Genomic DNA, 15251 nt, shown 5'->3' with positions numbered 1-15251 from the left:
GGTGTTTACGCTGTCACCATAGGTGAGTTCCTCCTAGCTGAGGCCTCTCATGGGGCTGCATTAGGGTTTGGGGTTGGAAAACACTGGGTCTGTAGGGATCTCAGCAGGATGCCCTTCCCCTCCCTTTGGAATGTGGCTCACGGTGGAGCTTCTTGGCTGATGCAACTATTGCAAGGGTTGTGGGTTTTTATATGCTATCAACGCAGACAGTCTGTGGATGCCACAAACATTGCAAAGCAGACCAAATGCATGCGAATGATCTACTGTATTGACGGGGGTGTTAAGTTGGGATTTTTTTTATACTTTTCCAAGGCTTAGTCTAGATGAGGTGAGATGTCAAGAGCTGGCCTACAGCTGGTATGAGCATTCAGCATAGATGTGGACCGCTAGCATATCTTACTGCAGAGGCATGGAAAAGCCCCTCTTGGACTCCGAATTTCCACAGCACTGTACGTGAGGTCAGACACCATATTCCCAGTGCGAGTCATTCTGACATGCCCTTCCCTTTCCATACATAAAGTAACAACCACAGACACCTCCAGGCAAAGCTATATACTATTCAAGGAGAGAGGATTAGACATATACTCCCTGGGGAATTCATGTTAGTTGTTGCATCAGGAGTGGTAGAAAAGCTCCAACCACTCTGCTGGATAGTCTTTGCCCCACTCTTTACTTCTGGGACCTCCTGCCTCTTGTGCTGCTCTCAGCTCGCTTAATATCCTGCTAGAAAAATTGTTCCTCAGATACCCCGGTTCTCCTTCCAGTTTCCGTCCCATGCTACATCCTTTATACTGTTTCCGTTTAGCCTTTTAAAATCTGGCTGAAGAGGCAACTCAAGGAAATCCAAATGCTTTTCTCTGCTCTCTTCCTGTACCCTGAAGACAGCCCAGCTTCCTATACAAATCTTGTGTATTACACATGAAACCACTGCCTGCTCAAGGCAGGGTTTGTCTGTGTGCTCTCTCTCACGCTCTCTTTGCCCTGAATCTCTGGCAGGATCAGGACACGGTACAATAAGAAAGATAGGGGGGTGCTTGGTTACAGCTAGTAATTTTACACTGGAACCAAGGGAGAGGAATTAGTATTTAAATTATTTAGGTTTGCAGTTGGTAACCACATACCCCGTTCTCTTTGTGGGGGAAGAACCAGAACACAAAACCCAACCCTTTGTTCCCTATGCAACATGGCAAAGTATGGTCTTATGAACGGTGACAAAACACACACGATGCCCCAGCCATCAGCCAAGGGGAGGCAACATGCGAAATATGAAGATAAAACATCCCTAGGGAGAGAAAAATGTTTCTGTTTCTGAGGAGGGAGGAAGGCCTATGTCCAGGAAGACATGAGAGGCAGTTTTCTTTTCCTTATAAAGTTAAAAACAGTAATAGTAAAGTAGAGGCAAGATGAAAATTTTGGGGTCTGAAGTCAGAAGAGCAGGCAGACCAGGCGGTCTTTGCAGAAACAGGCAAGACAGTCCTTAAGAAAACTCTTGTAAATGGTCATGCCAGGAGATGAGGCTAAACAAAAACCGTGCTCTCTCCTTCCTGCCTCCTCCCAGACATCTCTCCCACAAATCCAGAGACCTGAACCTCAGTTCTCTGGACTCGGTGCTAGAGACACGGGGTGTCTGCAACATCTGAGCTGGGCTGGGCACCTCGTGTGCTACGAACAGCAAACATACTCTACGCCTCTCCTCCCTATGCCTCGGCCCCCCGTGTCCATCAGAGCGCTCTCCCTCCCCAAACACTATCCACCCCCTTGCCGCTTCCACGGCAGAAACGGGCAGGGTGGTGAGACCTGACATACGGTCCAAGCAATGCCTGATGTCCGCGCTACATCTGCTGAGTTGAGGTCAGGCTGGAAGGTGTCTCAGGGTTTACCACCCATCATGACATGGGAATATTAGCATATATATCGTTTATGAAGTATGACACAATACCTATCTGTCAGTCAGCCCATCTTTCTACCTATTTAGTCTGTCTAATCTACTTTAGCTAGCTACGTTTCACTATCTCTAGCAATCATCTATTGCTCCATATTATCTAATTTCTTCCTGTCTCTCTCTCATCTTTTTCACTCTAATCTTTCTTACTCTAGCTATACTCCCCTCTGTCTCCCTATCATCCATCTATCCACTCGAAAATCTTTCCCCCCCTCACCTCTCTAATCCCTGTTTTTAAAAATCTCTGTCCAATCTCTCTCCCACTCTCTCTTTCCCTCTCTTTTAAAAAATCCTCCCACTCTCTCTCTCTCTCTCTCTCTCTCGGTTCTACACGCCAGGAAGCACATGGGAATGAATCCTGACGTGTTTTGATGGCACTTCCAGTGAGCGGTCTGTGTTCAAACCGATCATCTCTGAGGAGACACGATTCATCTTTTCTCCCTATTTCCAACAAAGAGATGGAGGTGAACAAAGGAGTAGGGCAGGGAGAGCCAGCCAGCCCTCTGAAGGCTGTGGCACTGCCACTCCAAGCATCAGCCACCGAGGGACGTTGGGGCTGTCAGCAGACCCATGTTTTTGGTGTTACTGCTGGGAGGCCAATTTAACCACGGCCCTGCAGCATTGTATGGCAATCCTGCAGGGTACACTGGCTGTCATTGCCATTGTGGCCAGGAAACCATCAGAAGCTGGTGGGAAAGCACATGATAATAATCATGGCAGTGAAAGAGCAATAACTGGGCTTCCAAAGCGCAGTTATTACTTAATAAATTTTAACTGTTGACTCTTGCAGCTCATAAACGGAGCAGCGGACCCCAATGGCCATTCAGCCTCAGGGCTGGGTGTCTGTCAGTCCTCCACCAGGGCAGGCTGGGTCTAGTGGGTGTGCGGTTGGTGTGCACCAGGGAAAATCCCACACTCCATGGAAAGCGGTAGTGGAGATTGATGAGGTGGTGCTCTGCTCCAAGTCTGCGCCACACTTTTAGCTGGCTGTGTGGAAAGGACATAAATGACAGCTAAAAGCCTTGGCCTTTGCTAGAGCTGGGTGAACCAACCCAGGTTTTGCCAGGGAGTAGGAATGAGATATTTCTCAAAGTGCACTCGACTGGATCTTGCACTACCAGACCTTGTCCTGCCCACATGCCTATTTACTCAATGCATTGGCCCAATTTATTTTGCCAAACAGAACATTTTCAGAGGGCCAGACACACTCATCAACTTCTCCAACCCCAGCCCAGTTCGGTGAGCATCACCGTGCTGTTGGGGGGAGCTCAGGCACCAGGACCCTGTCCCCTCATGGCCCTCAGTGTGGCCTTCGGCAAGGGTCAGACCTTCAGCGCGGACCAAAGCTGGTCCCTCTGCTGGGACCCATGGGGCTGCCCAGGCTCATCCCTCCAAGGTCACCATTATTCTCCAAATGAGGGCCTAGAAGTCTCCTAGAGAGCTGTTTATTTTGTTCTTTCCTAAAACTGACTTTGTTACTTGCATTATTTATGTTAGTTGGTGCTAATGCCTCACTCAAAATCCAGCCTGCTTCTGTTAAAAAATCCCCTCAGCAGTGCCAGGGAATGTGGTCAGTCACTGACCGGTGGCCAAGGAGCACAGCGGGGCCACGCAAGAAGTGGTCCACCAAAGACCACAGGCCAGCAGGATGTACGGCAGCATAGAAATGTGACACGGTGGTATTAATGATCATTATTCTCATTTATTATAATTATTGTTCAGTTTGAAAAAGGAGCCTGGAGCCAAGCATTATGCTAATTGGCACTTTTTTGTTGTTTTAGTTCTGAAAACAAACTGGGGTTTAGTACGATTTTTCATTCGTTTGTTGGGTTTGTCTTTTTTTTTTTTCTTTCGTTCATTCCATCACATTGAAAAAGGAAGAAAAGGATATTTTTTTTTCCCTCTTTTGTTTTAACTCACTCGGTAAGTCTGGACTCCTCGGATGAACGTAACATTGCACACACACACACTTGGAGAAGAGAGGTGGGGGGGAGAGAGAGAGAGAGCGCGCTCGCGGTGGGCAGACAGACACACGCACGCGCCAGGTCAAAGAACTCTGATACAGTGCAAGAATTTTCCCAAAATGATTGGATCATCATTACCAAAAAACTCGCCATAACAACACCAAGAAACAAAGAAATGTTTAAGCCACACTGTTTGACTGGGATTTTTCCTGCTTTTTTTTTTTTTTCTTTAAATGTTTGCCACACAGAGAGAAAAAGGGTTTAAGTGGGAATGGGAGAGGGACGGACAGGCTCACAGATGTGAGCAGGAAGGGGGGAGATCGAGATTGGGGTGGGAAGGAAGGATAGAGGATAGGGGGAGGGAGGGAGGGGCAATGGGGAGTCATTTCTTAATGTTCAGGCATTTTCTTGGTCCGCCTTGCTCTCTTCTTCTTTCACCTCTTCCTGCTGGGCACTTTCAGTAGGTTTGGTTTCTTCTACAGCATCTAGAGAGGAAAGAGATGGTCCAGGGTTAGTCAGCCATGATCTAGAGCATCCTGCATGTGCACACAGGCATCGTGTGTGGGACTGCATGGCTTCAGACTTCTCTCTCCCCAAAGTGACCCAGGTCTCAAAGCCCCTGGCACTTCTGCATCATGGAAAGAGCGTACTGGGGTTCAGGCCAGCAGAGAAGTCCAGTGTGTAGCTCTCACAAAACACCCCCAGCCCCCCTGAAAGCACATGCAACTGGAAGGAGCTGCCTAGCCTGCTGCTGACGGGGCAGGCAACCATCGTTCATTTAATCAGGTGCACTAATTAGGCTGTTGGCTTACCAGCTAGATCAGACACCTCTACTACCATTTTACTGAATGCAATGACTGTGACAACCATTGTTGAATTTTTAGTCCTACAGATCCTTCCAGCTGAGTCTTAAAGAGGTCATGAAGGGAAAATTCTACATGCACTTGAAGCTTGCAAGAGCAGAGGGAAAAATTTTATAACCTGTAACTCAGACTCCTCTTACGCAGAATAGAGATCTAGAGAAATGTCTCTAAGCTTTCAACAATGGGAGCCTTCAACTGGGAGGTTATCACATCTCTCCAGTTTTCTTGGCTCTCCTTTGAAAGGCAGAGCTGCCCCAGGAGGAACAATGAGTCTAACTGGAAGACGGGTCTGCCTGTCAATCAGATACCTTGCTCTGGCACACCATTTACATGAGAAGTTAAAATAAACACTAGGAGCAATCCCACAACAGTGAACTAGACAGGTGATCAGAACCAAGGGGAAGGCAGAGGTGGCCGGGAGGGACAAGGTAAATGAAAGGAGCGCCCCTCAAGCTGGAGTGATATTGCTGCTGGGTTCATCCAGCCTAAGACACCATGCTCCTCTCATTGCAGCAGGAGGAATTTAATTGTCTCCAAGTTCCAGCTGAGCAGCTCGCATCATGTTTAGAATAGGGTACACTAACATGTTCCTGGGCCTCTCTTAGAAGCCCTGCTAAGGTCTATGCACCATGTGGATTGCTTTTTACAGGTGAAGGTGATAGTGCACCTAGGGCGGCATGGCTGTAAGGTAGAATAATGCACAAGGGTCTTAGTGCACTGTAAAGGCTGGTCTGCTCCATCCCCATCTCTCCCCGTTCCTCACTGACTCCACAAACACACACATACATATAAATACAGACCGTGGAGAGGCCAAGCAAGCAGCATCACTCCAGATTTGGGATAAAGAACAGGGAAAAGAAACAAGTGCTGAAGGGCTGGGCGGTGTGGGACAGACCTCAAGATTGTTACGTCACATACCTCAGTGCTGGCACTTGACACACCTCTGTAGCATCACTGTATCTCCGGTGGTCATTCAGAGAGGACTGTGGGGTCCCTTTGAACCGGACAGTTCCTGGCTTCTCTGATGGGCTATCAGATTATGTTGCACCAGCAAATAAAATGGGCCAGGGACTGCTTGCTGGCCCTGAGGCCAGCTGGCACCACACAGCTCATAGACATATGGCTAAACTCCCTTACTCTCCAGAACAGGGTGGCTGCGTCTGGGAGCTGCCTGGGGCAAAGCTAGTTGCCGTATTCAAAAATCACACCATGGCCCATTCTGTCAGCTTAACAATATGGATGTTCACATGGCAATGTTTAGTTTGTGAGTATTAGCATCCTCACACCCATGTTTAGCATTAGTGAGAATGCTAATTGGGATGTGAACCTTTCCTTACCGACACCATTTATGCATTTTGGCCTGGTCCACTCAATGCCATCAGATGGCAGACTTGTATTTGCTTCCAACACTGGCAGTAGGTGCTACATTCCTGCTTCCCTCTCCCCCTCAGCTCTTTAGCCTCTCGTTTGAATTCCTTCCTATCCACCATTTCCATATGGATCACCTTTAAGTTGTATGCAACTTCCTATCCTGAATCATCTTCACCAAAGGCTCTGCTTCTGGACCTTCAAATACTTTTTGTCTTAGTTAACTCTGACTGTTGATTTTCCAAAAGGAAAAAGTCTGTGGGAACAAACCAATAGCCCAGTACCATGGCCTGAGCCCCTGCACCGGCAAACCTTCTGTCAGCAAAAATATCTATGGACTTGCTTTCCCTTGATACTGAACAGCTGAATAGAGTGCTACTCAAGGACTCCTTCTAAATATGGTACAGCCACAGCCATGAACCAAAGACAAAACGGGCTACTGAATAAAATAGAATGCAAGTATCGCTGGAAGGCAAAGCTGGCCAACTTGCCCTAGTTTTGTTAATTTTCCTGAATTATTTGATCATACACCACTGGAGACGGAGGGGAGTCCTTTTAATCCTGCTCTTCTCCAAAGCATTCATGGCAGGATACATGTTGAATTGCGGACCTGAGAGTAGAATCCCCATGCATGACCATCTACCCCTAAATGTGAGCCAAAAGACTACCATGAGCCAGCAGCAAAGCATGCTTTTCTGTAAGGCTTTGACAGATCCTAGTAAGGCAGAATTTCTGTTTTTCTGCATGTAAATGCAAGATGAATGAAAGAGTAATAAAAGGTTGGCAATGAAGCTTCAGGAACACAACCCCTGATGCTATATTTCATAATATTTAAAAGTTTCTGTGTCTTCCTACTGAAAATATGCAGATATTTTAGCCGGCAGTCCCGACAGCCTCCTCAGGACAGCACCACAGAGGGGCCCATAATGCAGCAAGCACAGCGATAGACACTAGGAGGTCCTGCATACCTGCTGTGACACTGAGGGCCTTGGTCAAGACATACAACCACAAAGTTGCACAGATGCCCCTGTTACAGCAGCAGCTGAAAGAGAAGCCCAGCTCCTACAGTGGTAGGCTCTTGACAATTGTCCTAGCGAGATGGGCAGGAAATCTGTTTGCACTCAAAGTGGGGGAGCTGGCAACCTTGGTGACATGAGGTAGCTCACAATGTTTCCCGTGCCGTTCTTCCTCTTATGATAAGCAGGGAGGTTGAAACAAAATTTTCTGCCATGTTTTGTTCCCTATTGGCTCACCACAGCGGCAAATCAAATTTCCAGGGAGTGCCCGTGGTGCCCAGAGATCCCTGGCTGGCAGAGGAATTGCGCCTCACTGGTGTCTCGCTGCCCCTGTTGCCTTTCTCTGGAGAGCTGACTGCTGACTAGGCAGATGACTCTCTGCTGAAGCAGCCCAGAGACTGCACTGATTACTGCCATGGCTGAAGTAACTGTACTGACTCTGAGGTCATGGAGCAGCAGAAAGGATTTAAAGTCACTTCATCACATATTCAAGTCAACAGAGAGGAATCATACAAACCAAATGCTGGACACCTGGCAAACTAGAGCAAATTTTCATGACCGTGCATGCCTCAAGTATAAACAAGCGGTCTACCTTTTTGAATAGAAATTATCATAGAAAAATTCAGCCAGCCACTCTCCCTCTTTTTTCTTGCATGGTGTTGAAGCAATAAGGGGAAATACCCTATGCACTACTACACCCTGCTAAGCTATGTGTTATTACCTAGCAGCTTTAGCATCATTTCATTGAACTTTGGGATGAAGGAAAAGAAGCAACCTGGTGTTATTATAACATAATGAACTTTAGCGAGAAGTAATACCATAAAAAAGAAAGTTCAATCTGTGGCACTGCTAAACTACAGCAGTGAAAAGAGGTGGATTCTCTCTGTGCAATAGGAGCAATACAGCACAACCCTCCTGACATTAGTTCCAGCTAATAGTGGTTTCTGATTCCTGAGGAGAGGTGAGACGGTTTATCTGACTCACCCTTCACCAGTTTGTTTGATGCAGGCTATTTCTGCAGTATGTTTTCTGGGGTTTTGTCCAGCCTAGTTTTCAGCATCCCAGCAAAGGAGGGCAAGGTATTCCTGGGGACATTAGTAGCTAGCTATCCTGAGGATTCCATACATCAGAAAGGATATTCCTTACATTGCTTTTTACCCAATACTAGTCTTGATTTCCCATGTCCTTGAACTCTGGGCTGCCACACCTGTTGGTTTGTAGTGGACAGATACAGTTATACAGACAGAACTGCACAGCTTTGGCATTTTACATTCACTTTGCACTTTGTTGGAACAGGCATAAAAGGTAACAAAAAAGCAGGTGATAATTCAGGGTATTTACGCAAAATGTTCTGTCCCCTGCTTGAGGAACAAAACCATTTCATCCCGGGTGGCCAAATTCCCACCTGTCTAAAGCTGCCTCCCTTCTGAATATGCCAGCACTGTGAGATCTCCTCCTGCAAGCTCAGAGTCCCCTGTGTCCACTTGCAAGGGAGAGAACAAGCAGGAAGCAGTAAGTTATTTCTTAAGATGGACCAGGACTGGGGCAGCACCGAGATGCACGTGAAGAGATCATGAAATGGGAAAGTTGAAGTGGGAGTGGATAGACATCTCACCTGACTCCAGACATCTACACAGAGACATCTCCAGCTGGTCTTCTCATCCTCTGCTCCCTTTCTAATCAGTGGAAATAAACATGACATTTCTAAGACTCTATTAACCTGACCTTTTTAGATGCCTGCTTTAGGACAAGAGGAGTTGCAGCCTGGGATCAACTACATCTTTAGCAAGCCAAGGTGAAGACATCCACATTTGTTCAAGAGCATTTCAACCACAGAGCAAAAAGAAGGGCCCAAACTCACAAAATGAGAACACAACACATGCATGTGTAGAAGAAGCAGAACAGGAGGGGAGGCTGAGCTGTAATATGAAGCAAAAGAAGCTTGAGGAGGGGCCAAAAAAAAAAATCTGTCCTGAAGGATAAAGCGGGAATGGCTAGGTCAAAAAGCTAAAAAAAAAATCCCCAAAACAAGACCCACAACAAAAACCACTTTGTGCTTGCAGTCATCATCCTCACAGGTGTTTTGATGCACACCAGTCATCACTTGCACTGTTCCTGTTACTCCAGCCCTGTGGTCCCCTCCAGACACAGCTTTGAGATTTTAGTTTGTTTTGCCTTTTGTTTCAGTCTCTTGAAATCTATGCTGCAGTCCAAATCATCCTATAGCACGGGATAATTTTGCTACAGAGACAGGCTTTTGTGAGCCAAGTTGCTACCAATCTCACTTCAATCTAGCACCCTGGATGGGGCAGCCAAGTTGAGAAACCTTTTGGGCAGCCTCAGACAAACCTTAAGCTGCATCTGCAGAATTGCTCAAGCGATAGAGCTGCATGGTGGGAGAGGCTGAGGAGCATTTGCTTCCCAGCTAAAGGCCCTGTGTCAGAGACACGCTTCATACCTACAGCTCCAACTGCTACCTGCTAGGGTACTGCTTTGCCCACAGAAGAGGAACAATACAGAAATGAACTACAGATCCTTGCTGAAATAGGGTCTTAGAGAGCTCCTGCCCCTCAGCACTCCATTTATTTCCTGGAAAGGGTGAGAGTCATGTCTGTGAGCCCTGCTGAGGAGCAAACGCCCCGAACATATGCAGCTCTGGTTGCTGTAAAGCTGAAGCAGGCACGCAAGCAGCAGTTTTGCTCAATGGTGGTACTTCCAGCTGCCTTTGCCTATGCTGTGCTCTAATGGCTGAGCATGCAGGCTCCTCTCCAAGTCTCTCCACTGCCCTACATTAGTGAAATTAGGTTGAGTGGATTTCCGGGTAAAACACTGTCTCTTGGGACCTGCCCAGCTCCCGTCTGACTTGCCAAGATTAATTAAATCAGAGCAGACATCAGCTTATGACCATAGTAGCAGCAACCTCTCTGCTGATCATTTCTTTTGTGGCTGGTGGCTTGGGTTTTGTTTTCCTTTTTGTCTCTGTTCCACTGCAGATCTTTAAATTACCACAGCCAATGCCAAGAGAAGAGAAATTGCACAAACACTCTGGGATTCTACTACAGATGCAGGGATTTTGCTTTTCCTGCTTTCCCACTGTTTCCATAATTATTGCTGATACTGACTGTGCCGCTAGAACTCTCCCATGCCTTTGTGCTAAAGTATTGACAAGATCTGCTTAGCTGCTGCTCTTTCTCTAGCATTTGTCAGGCTCACTCCTTTTTCCCTCTGTCCTCTGCCAGCTACAGCCTGGTCAGAGATAAAACTGAAAACCTGTGCCTCATCTGGTCTCTTCTTTGCTTGCAGATATTAATCTGGGTTTTGCTGCCCCGTTATAAGCAGACCTTGTCTTCCCAAGAGATGACTCTGTTTAGAGACATTTTTGGAGGGTAAGGAGCACTGGAAGGCCCCGTTTAAAATCCCCGACCTGAGCTGCTCCTAGTTTTAATGACATTTGGATCCAGATTTGGATCCAGGCTTCACAGCTTGATTCATCTGTCCCAATCCATCTGTCCTTCTAGCCAGCCAGAAGCCAAGTCCAGGCAGACGATGGTAGGACTGAGACTGCTGAAATGAGACGCAGTTCAGGTTCAGAGCTGTTGCTTATGCAGTTCCCTTCCCAATCCAAGTTAGCCCATTGCATTCAGCCCTACAATCCGTCATATGCAGTGCTAAAATCCTATGCTGTCCCCACTCGCTGCTTCTGAAAACTGGCAGACTCATGCTGGTCCAGCAAAACACCTTACATGAGAAATGAAGGAATTGGGTATTTCAGATGAGTGGCTGTGTCTTTTCCAGGGTACTGACTTGCATGATTTCTCTCAAACCCCTGGTGAATCCCTCACTTGTTACAGATGGTCCCAGGGTACCACCTGGTTCCCTGAGCCCTGGCGGCGAGTCCTGGTGGGCACATGGCACCTGGGAGATCTGCATCCCCTTGGTAAACCCTGCAAGCAGCAGGCAGAATGTCCAGGGAAGTTGCCCAGTAACTACTGGAAAGAAGCAGGCAAAGAAGCCTCTTAAGGTTAAAACACAAAGGTGAATACGGCCACAATACATGGTAGTTTGGGCTTCCTATTCCTGGACCGCTTCATCTTTGTTTCAGTGCCTTGTATGCGAACCTCAGTTGCCTTAGTGGAGAGAAAAAAAACAACTTCTGCCCGTCCCATGGCTGATAACTTTGCTCCAAGCTTGGATGGCTGCCTCTTCTTCTGATCCTGCTAAATCCTCAGAGGACATCCAGCCCCAGTTCTGTCGCCCCAGCTGCCTTTGCGCTTTGTCAGGCTGAAGAGCCAGTGGCTTAGGGATTTCCTCTCCCTGTCCTCCCGCCCCACGCCTTTCTTCCCCCAGCACCACCACGGAAATCCCACCCTGCATCGGCATCTGTGTGCGCAGTAGATGGAAGGGAAGTAGTGGTGGGAGAGATGCTCAGGGTGCGCAGCGGTGGGGAGAGGGTGCCAAGGGGAGTCAGGATCGCAGATCCATTGCAAAGCATCTTTCACAGTGTCTAGACACCAGCTGCTGGGTTGCCATGGAAACTCCCCAACTTTGGCTGACAGGGAGGGAGCAGTGAGGTCTCCAGAGAAATGGGAGTGGTGGAGGAAGAGGGTGGAGAGAGAAAAGGGAGGATGTTCCTTGTGAATGTGAGGTGTTAACCCTGTTACAGCTACCTTTGCAAATATTTTTGCTTCCTGGAGCATGGGAAAGGAGTGGCTCTCCTTTCTTCCACTGCCATTTCCTTCCCACACCCATGGATGCAGCCAGGCCTGAAGGCTGAGACAAATGGCATGCCTACTGCTGGCTGGTCATTTATTCCTGACTATTACCAGCACTTTTGGCCCAAACTTCCTGTGTACAGTACCTATACAATACATCTAAGGATGGAAGAAGCCTACCAGAGTGGTTAGGTTTTCAGACAGTGAGACGTCCTTTAACAATGCCTCTCTCTTGGCCACCGTCACTCCTACTAGTAAATGCAGCTCCAGGGAGGACAGGGTTCTCCCACCTGGCAGCAGTGTGATCTGTCACGGTGCTTCTGTTGGGATGCTTTGCTGCACTAGAAGTGGTGGGCAAGTGGGAGGCTGTGTAGTACAGCAGCCAAAGGGGAGGTGAAAGAGCCCTTTTGGGATGAGGGTGCCTGGGAGGCAGATGTTTTGCACTGGCATGGAGTGGCCTCCTGTCAAACAGCATCAAAGGTGCTGACCTCAACAGACTCCTACCAAGGTTCCATGGCCTTTACAGCCAGGGAGCCTGAAGAGGAGAAATGGGAATTGACTTGCTCAGGACTGCCCCAGCCATCACCTGGGGTCAGAGCTGATCTGATTCTCAATCAGATGCTCAGCTGCCCTGCTGGAGCAGATGGGCTCCCTTCAGGAGAAGTTCCAAGCTACCAGCCTCTCCATCTCCCCAGAAAGGATGAGCCAGAGTCAAAGATGTGTCTGCTGACACTCAGACCACAGTTCTTCATTATCCACTGCTTCACGTTCCAGCAAGGTAGTGTACTGGTCTTTTTAGATACAATATCCAGATCATATCAGACATATAAGATAAACCAGGATATAATATCTAGATCATACATTTATGATGAACTCAGATCTTTCTGAACATCAAGAGCTGTCTCCACTTTGAACTTCCCAAATTGCTACAGGTAGCCAACAATGTAAGTATTTATCAGGTCTTCATCACCACAACAATGGCCTAATCATGGAGGTATTTTATCCTTGTGGCATCCCAGTGAAGAAAGCAAAGGCTTTTATCTGCATTTTAGAGTGAGAAAGTATGAAGAACTGGACTGCAGTCGTACAAAAGCCTGTGGTGTAACCAGGAGGCTGGGTTGCCTTGGCTCTTCATTCCAGCATCTCAACCAGACACTCTGCACACAGTAGCACTGTCGTAAGTGTGATGCCTTGGTCCTGTGATTTCTGAAATTCCACAAAGCCCTAATTTCAGGCCAAAACTGGAGGTGCAGCAATCTCAGCAATACCCACTCCCACACCCCCACAACCATCACAGGAAGGCAGGTAGAAGAAAGACATTCATTACTTCACCTGAGGAAAACCTAAGAAGAAATAACCCACAAGTTGTTCTTTACTCTTCTCCTCCCTTGCCTCTGTTGATTTCACATAGGTCCTGCAGACCAGAAAGGCTACTGGTTTTAATTCCTTAAATACCTCGTAATTTGAACAGCTTGAATATGGAGGTTTTTACTTGCTTCCAGCTGTGGAATGTAACAGTTGGCAGCTACTCTTGGCATACACATTGGAAAACAGGATGTCCCCATCTCAGGCAACAGTATTCTTTTGTGTCACCCATTTTTTTCCCTCTTGCTGGGTTAATTCTGGAGGATGGTTTAGAAACAGAGGGCATGTGAGGGGACAGAAGAACAAGGTCTTGATAAGACATGTCCATTTATTTAGCCTCCCTAGGGTGACTGACATGTGAGATCATAGGGGAGAAATCAGAGAAAAGATAAGAGGAAATGGAAATACCCTGAGTAGATCATGGCCAAGTGAGCAAAATGTAGCCATATTGAAGTGACTGACAGTGATTCCTGTACAGCCAGGACATTTCTAGCAGAGTAATTAATTCAGAGAGTGAAGCTTACAGCACTTTGGGGTTGGAGGTTTGGGTTTGGAGATGCCTGGCAGATGCACAGAGAATAGCACAGCAAGCAACAGAAGTTTGATAGACAGACCAGATCCTCAGAGGTCTGCCCATCTTACAACTCCACTGATCAGCCTGGCAATTGTGGTAGGACCAGTAGGGGGATAAAAATGAACCCAGAACCATGGCAGACTGTTGGCATTCATGCACTGCTGATCCTGAAATAAAGAGGGTTAAGGAGAGAAAAGAAACATGCAGAATGCTAGAGCCTTTGGGTTCTCCATCTACAGCTCCCACCTCATCACACAGTTCCAGCTGTGAGGCTGCTCTCCTCCCCTGCCCTGGCAAAGTTGCCCAGGGAAAAGAGACCAGAGGAGGAAATCTTCTGTAATTGCAGCAAAAAGGTCTAGAAATTCCTTCAGTGCATCCAGAATTAATGCACTGCTCCTCCCCTCATACTCCTCCCCCTTCAGCTGTCGGTGTCCGGAAAACAAATTGCTGCAGCCCTTACTACAAACCACGCTCCCACCTCCCTTCCCCCAGCCCAAAAGACATGTGCCATTCATAAGCTGCCTGGCTGCTGGTCTCCATTATTAAAGCCTAGAAGGCTGATAAATTGGGGATTCATGGAGCCTGCAAGCCTCCAACAACCAGATTGCCATGGAAACCAGAGGCAGCCTCCATCTCCAGCAGAAATGATATTGATCTAGCTGAAGGCAGGGAATTACAGTCAAGGAGAGGATATAAAATGTCTCTTTTTCTTCTCTTTGCTATCCTCCAATGTTGTGTTTAAATGAAGGAGAAATTTCATTTAGAGATCATTAGTTTGTTTCTGTCCATCTTCATACACCAAGGCTCTGCAAATTGGATGCTAAAATGAATTAAGTGCCTGTTGTCAGGCCTTCCACAGCCATCTTGTTGATAACTGTCCCCTGCAGTTGCAACATCAACAACACCAGCTCTTTGCATCAAAGATATTACTGATATTTCCCATACGCACAGCTGGTGTGCACACATGTAGGATCCCAATGGGTTTTGTGCAGAATGGGCACGGAAACACAGCAGCTGCTCTCTAGGAGGCAGTTCAGGCTTAATGCTGTACCCACTGAAGCTCCTGGGAACCTTTGCTTTTTGTTTCAACAGGAAGAGGTCATCACACGCATTAGGACAGCCCGGACATAGGAAGAGGCATTTTGAACTATGAGCACTCGTGGGGAAATCCCCACTTCAAGATAACATGGCGTGGCATTGCTGGTGCAGAGCAACCCTCCCCTCTGCCCAAAATCCTGTCTGGGACTGCTTAATCACAGCCCTCCAGGGATGGAAAGATCAGTAGTCACAGCACCCATCCTGCAAAACTGGGTGGGCAGCTGGACACCTTCCCCAGCTCATACTGCAAAGACCAGATCCTCCTTGGCCTGACACCTCATCCCTTGGATGCCCATGAGAAAGCCTAAGGGCTAGGAGTAAAAAGCCAGAGCCTGACTTAAGGTGGGAG

At 47.5% G+C, this 15251-nt stretch overlaps 1 protein-coding gene across 1 annotated transcript in view; it reads right to left on the bottom strand.

Annotated features, from left to right (window-relative positions):
• Positions 1 to 3626: 3626 nt before the first annotated feature.
• Positions 3627 to 15251, bottom strand: part of GAP43 (growth associated protein 43) — a 56750-nt gene continuing 45125 nt past the window's right edge. Inside the window, exon 3 of the mRNA XM_075106581.1 lies at positions 3627 to 4391. Coding sequence (XP_074962682.1) covers positions 4303 to 4391 — 89 coding nt within the window. The 3' untranslated portion in view covers positions 3627 to 4302. The remainder of the gene's footprint in view (positions 4392 to 15251) is intronic.

Source organism: Phalacrocorax aristotelis, chromosome 1 (assembly GCF_949628215.1).
Source record: "Phalacrocorax aristotelis chromosome 1, bGulAri2.1, whole genome shotgun sequence".
Classification (NCBI taxonomy): Eukaryota; Metazoa; Chordata; class Aves; order Suliformes; family Phalacrocoracidae; genus Phalacrocorax; species Phalacrocorax aristotelis.
The sequence above is the reverse complement of the archived record's forward strand: the minus strand, read 5'-3'. Positions and strand labels throughout refer to the sequence as shown.